Below are 6,000 nucleotides of genomic sequence, written 5' to 3'. Positions count from 1 at the left end.
GGAGTTTGAAATAACCAGTGGTCTCTGTTAGGGACTTCAGCACAAAGACGTGATAAAACAAATTGCCAGAAATACAATGCTAAAAAAGGAAAGGATGATTTCCTTTGTTTGTCTTTAAATATCAGGGTAACAGCAAGAGGCCAAGAGCGCGCAGCCACACCGTTTTCTAGACTGAGGTACAGTTTGGTCCTCGTTGCCCTTTCTGAGAAACAAATACCTTCTTAAACATACAGAGAGTACCCGTATTTTTAGTCTTCTGAAAGCCTGTGACTAAGTGTGCAACACTTCGGTGGCATCTCTGTGGCATTCTCTAAACTTTCCCAACATTGGTTTCGTTGTTCACAAGTGACAAATTCGAAGTGTTGATAGTGTTTCTGGTAATATGATCCAAGGCTTCAATTTTATAATGTTTCTGATTTCGTCTAGGTTCATGTAGGAGAAAGTACAGTATACGGAGATCAAGGCAAGGCACCTTCAATCTAGCAATTTGGTGGGCATATTATCCTAGGAAGCTGGGTGGACGTACGTACTGGGATATCAGTGAGATACATAGGACCGAACTTTGCATGCTTAGCTAAAAATAAAAATAAAGTTTTGTAATATGTCCAGTTTTAAAACTTTTTTTTTTAAAACACCAGAAATATTAAACTCTAATTTGTAACTACCCTTTGCATTGGTGCTGCAAAAAAGAACACAACAACATCCTTGCCCATGCTTTGCTAAGTAGGTGTGGGATTCAGCCAAAAATAACAATGGCATAAAGTTCAGTTCCTTAAAAACAGGAAAGGATTATATTTGAAACAGATTTAGGTAGCGCAATTCTGGTTAGTCTTATTTATTTTTTTTTTTTTATTGGTGGTGGTTGTTTTTCAAACAATGAAGATTTACTAGATGAAAAATGAGCCTTAATTCAGGCCTACAAGGCCTACAAAATTCTTTGGACCCACTTTCCCAAAAATGAGTGGGTCTTGCTCGCTGGGCAAGGCAAATGTTACCATTACCAGTAAGCCTGTGATATGTATAAAACACACACACAAAAAGAAACTATAGGGGGATGCCAAACACTCATTTCAGAAAACTTCCTGTTGGTTGTGTTTGACACTCTTCCCTCCACTATAATGCCAACCTCAGAAGCACAGTATCTGTTACTAAAGAATATTCACATTTAATCAATATTGTAAGCCAGAGACAACAATCCTATTCTTTATAGATGTAATTTGTAATAGTAGATTTTTGAAGGCTTCCTGATTCCCTGATTGCTTTCAAAACTAAGCCACCGGCAACACTTAAGTTATAGAGAAACACAATCCCTGCAAAAGGTCACAGACAGTGGAGCGAGCAGCCTTATAAAAAAGGGAAGAAGAGAAATCCATAATAGCACAGGTTTACAGCATCTAACTAGAAATTACTTGATTATTTGTGTGCTACAAAATAGAACTTAAACACATGGATTTTGCTGAAACTGGACTCAAAAAGGGATTATGGGCAATTGTCAGCAGGCAAGGTATCAAGTGTACTTGTGAAGTATGTCATTCACATGAAGTGTCACAGTCACAGAAAAGATATTAAAAAGGCATTCCAATATCTGGTAGGGCATTCCATGGTCTGAGTTTAGCTGGTTCATCCAGGTGTCTTCTTGTTGTGGGTGGAGCTACATGTTGAGATTTATCCGCTTGCAACAACTCAGTTCAGAAACAGCAACGGGCAAGTCTGTGACTTGCCGCAAGCTGATCCACAGACACTGCAGAGGGGAAGTCTGGCAAGGATAAATCGCTCAACTGTACTCGGGACTCAGTAAGTCACAACACCTGTGAGGATCTGGCTATGTCGTCTTACTCTTGTTAACTGGTTTGCCGCCATTCATTATTGCAGACGCACTTGTGCTTTTACTTGGAGTTACCCCAGCCTTTGGCACTGTTTCTCCAATATCATGCAAAGATGGTTCTCGATACATGGCAACTGCAGGGAGAAAAGAGAAAAGGAGAGACATTTTTCAGAATGTTTCTCATTCAAGAGCTCAGCTCAAATTGGATTAATTTTCTACAATATCTGATATTGTAATATAATCCACGTTCCTCTTGCGTGTGACGGAATTTATTTGCTTTGACAGACACTTGTTTTGCATGGCTGATAGCTTTGCTTGACCCTCCAAATGTCTCACTTCTTCCATATCTGACTTAAAAACACAGTAGGAAACTGAATGCTTGCTTGTTTAATGGAAACTATAGAAGCCTTGGAAATGAAAAACTACTGTTCTGTCTTTGCATGAGGCAGACACACAAAAACGTACATATATATACACACACATATATATACACCCCTTAAATAAATACTCTGCAAGTTTTTAGAAGTAACATACGATGAGATAAGACAGATGCTGTTTAACAAATGGGATCATACGATACAGTTGTCTAGACTTAAGTATTCTTTTTTAGTCCTACGTTGCAAGACTAGGCTTGGGTCCAGTTCTATAAAGTTATTTGTACATCTGCCTCCCAAATCTCAGGAGCTTGGCTATGTTCTATTCAGGTGTGTACTGAAGAAATGTCCAGGACAGTGCTGCGGAGAGTACACAAGAGGTTTGGGTTTTTTTCTTCCTCCTTTCCAAAAATGTATGCAGTAGCCACTGATCTCCAGTGAACGTAGAAAGGCAGAAAACTTCAAATTAAACTATTAACTGAATTCTTAGAGGAATTAACTAATGAAATACTTGTTCTAACATTTCCAATGACATAATCTAAATCCTTTTATGGCTTCTGAATTCTGAAATTAAACATCTTCTCTAGTACATAAGGCTTGTTATGATCTATGTCTTCAGAGTGCCCCCATAACTGTGTTAAGGACACTTTGCTGATTAATTAAAAGAGCTTGATGAAATAACACTGTGACCTACAAAAATATTAAGTCAAATAACATGAGATGGAAGTATAAAGTGAGGAATTATATAGCAGAGCTGTCATATTTGATGACTCTCATGGGCAATGTAAAGCAAGTTATTTCTAAGCCTTACCTAAGCTATTTTGATAGAGTCTGACCATCCAAACATGAATGAAAAAAGTCATCACTTCTTTCCTAATCCATATGAATTGATGTTGCTTTTAAAAATGCACTGGCTTTCCCTCCCTACAATTCTTATAATTTAATATAAAGGGATTGACATATAAATTATCAATATCATTGAGAGCTCATGAAATTACTGTAAGCTTTTGCAAGACGAGGGAAGCACGAAGGCATCCACCTGAGTTCAAATATAAAGTTAAAACATAGGATTATTCAGATTCATTTCGTATGATGAAACTCTCAAACATTTAACAAACTGATCCTTTAATCAAAAATTTTAAGTTAAAATGTTAAAAGAAATCGGACTGCTAACTACAGCATTACTCAGGTTTGTGTTTTCAGATGTTAAGTAATGAGATAATTTGCAGAATGGCTGAGGCTATGTGTAGCAATAATATCAATGAAATCTGGAGTGCCATCAGGACAAGAAGCAAAAGCAGCATAGGTTTATAAAAGCCTGCAGAATACATAGGATAACCCCAAATTTCCAAGATATAAATGAATGTGTTTTTCAGAGAATGTGTGACATCGTTTTAGTGTGTAATGTTAGTATGACTTTTATTTGCTTCTCTCTTGGTTTAAAGACCAACTTACACAAGTTATGCGCATTACATCAACTGGCTAATACAGTATGATTTATTTTATAAAGAGACCTTTGTGTTTTGTATTAGAAAGCTTTTACTTTGAAATGCTGACATTTCATCCATTCCCTTTATAACTCCCAATTATCCTACAATATCCATTATTTCATTCTGCTTAATGAAAGGACTATTTTCTCACTGCAAGGCTCACAACAGCTTTTGTCCCTACCGAGAGAATATTTTAAAAACAGCACAATACACTTCCACAAAAGATTTCTTTTTTTGCAAAATGACATCTTAATCTCTGGAAGAAAATGTTTTTACATATGCCCTTTCTAGCACCACTATGCCGAAGCACAAAACCGCTCCATGAATCCTGGGGACTGTCATTTGGAATGGCTCCTGTGCGGGGCACGCACATTTACAAAGGTTATTTTAGAAACCATTCCCTCTTCTTCTTGTGAGATTTATAGGAGGATCTGCCAGCGATGGACTGAACCTCACCTTCCAATGGCTTGGGTAGAAAATGAGCTGCTGGTTTTGTTTTCTTCACTCTGTTTCCTTTCATGACCTGCCCTTCTTTGTTCAGCCCCAAGAACCAGGCCCTCCCGGACTCCTGTTGTCTGTAGAGCATGGATGAGTAGATTACATAATAATTTTCAAAAACAGACTCCTTGAATTTGCACTCCGGTGTAAAAAGTTCCTGTGGGAGGAGAAGTAAATGTTAAATGATATCTCTAAAGTGCGGCTTCTGTTTTGTTAACTTACAAATACGTCTTGATAAGTTTAATATATGACTTATAATAAGGTTCTGCTTTGAGACCAGGAGATCTGTCTTTCTCTAGATGACCTCCAGGTGAAGTTATTTCACCTCCCGTGGATGCCTCTGTTTTCCCACCTGTGCAACAGGGATAGTATATTTTCAAAGTAGAGAAAAAGCGACACAGGCATATATTGTGCTTATTTTTCTAATAGGACATCCTCGTAAAAATTAAGAAAGTCTATGCTAAAATAGCATTAATGAGAAAACAATTGTTCCGTTTTAACACACTAAATGCAACAAACTCCCTCTATGGTTTATAACAACTAATATTTGATGCTTAAAAAATGCTGCTACCAAAATATTAAAATATATATCATTTCCTAAAGTCCACATGGCCTAAAACACCACAGGAAAACACTATTTTGATGTACAAATTTCTGTGCAAAGAAAAATAATTCCTACCGACATCCTCAGCATTCATCCCAAAACTGGAATGCTTTTCAGAAGTCACATTTGGTATCAGAGCAGCTGTACTAAGGTTAACCTAAGCACAAACTTCTGTAGCCCAGTAGCCAAATAATAATTTAATTTTTTTTTAATAACGCAAGTAACAATAACAAACTAAACAGTGTGAACATATATTGAGACAGAGTTTACCAAAATCCTTTCAAAAAGCCCAGCAAGTTAATAAGCAAATAAAATTACATTTAAAATATCACGAGAAAATAGGATTCTGTGTGAATGTGATTTTCTGTCTTTGGACCCATCTGCTGAAACCTGTGGAAGATATAAGACATAAAAGGAGGGGGTAGATATGGGCAAGTGGAAGGTAGCTTGCTAAGCTTTCTTTTTGCTCCTGGCCCCATGCAGTACTGAGTTAACACTCAGCAGGTAATGTATTTTCAGGGTCTCTATGCATCCCCAGCTGCCTATATATTGCAAGAATTTCACCGCTGTTTCTGTCACAGATTTCCTTTCTGGAAATCAAAGTCCTTAAAGACACAGTTCCCCACACCAGAAAGCACAGATGAAGTACTTTTCTGAAACTGCAGTAAATGTTCAACCAAGTTCTGCTAATGTTATGGGGTGCACAGTATTTGTATCGCCATGGTTTAAGCTACCACCTGTAAGCAAAGCTCTCTTGATGGATACCAGGCATACTATTAGCTTTCTCAAATAAAAAGTATTAGCGTGTTTTATCCAGCAACAGACTAAAAGCAGTTGCTGCAGCAGCTGGAAAATAATTTGTAAACCTGCTCTAAAGCAGGTTGCTTTGTCTCTGTGAGCAAGGACACTTGGTGTCTATAGGTCACACTCATTTACAGGATGCAAAAAATATATTCTGATGTATGCAATGGCCATCTTTTTATGCTACCACTTCTTTATGTTTATATACACACGCAGAAATACAAATACAGTCTGTACTAGAGGCACTGAAAACTAATGACAAGAAATACCTTAACTGCACCTTCTCCTTTGCCACGGGGCCTTTTCTCTCTCTGTTCCAAACCTTTAAGACATCTGTTGTTTGTGTTACTCTCCTTTCTCCTCCACTGATTTCAAATCACAGTAGGGCTCAAGGAGACTCAAAATAAA

At 37.5% G+C, this 6,000-nt stretch overlaps 1 protein-coding gene across 2 annotated transcripts in view; it reads right to left on the bottom strand.

Annotated features, from left to right (window-relative positions):
* Positions 1-854: 854 nt before the first annotated feature.
* Positions 855-6,000, bottom strand: part of FGF14 (fibroblast growth factor 14) — a 418,914-nt gene continuing 413,768 nt past the window's right edge. For both annotated transcript variants that reach the window (XM_075139379.1, XM_075139417.1), the window contains exons 4-5: positions 4,146-4,344; positions 855-1,959 (exon numbers count right to left, since the gene is read on the bottom strand). In XM_075139379.1, the coding sequence (XP_074995480.1) occupies positions 1,823-1,959; positions 4,146-4,344 (336 nt within the window). In that variant the 3' untranslated portion in view covers positions 855-1,822. The remainder of the gene's footprint in view (positions 1,960-4,145; positions 4,345-6,000) is intronic.

The sequence above is a fragment of the Calonectris borealis genome, chromosome 1 (genome assembly GCF_964195595.1).
Source record: "Calonectris borealis chromosome 1, bCalBor7.hap1.2, whole genome shotgun sequence".
In the NCBI taxonomy this organism is placed as follows: domain Eukaryota; kingdom Metazoa; phylum Chordata; class Aves; order Procellariiformes; family Procellariidae; genus Calonectris; species Calonectris borealis.
Note: the sequence above shows the minus strand (reverse complement) of the source record. Positions and strands in the feature narration are given on the sequence as shown.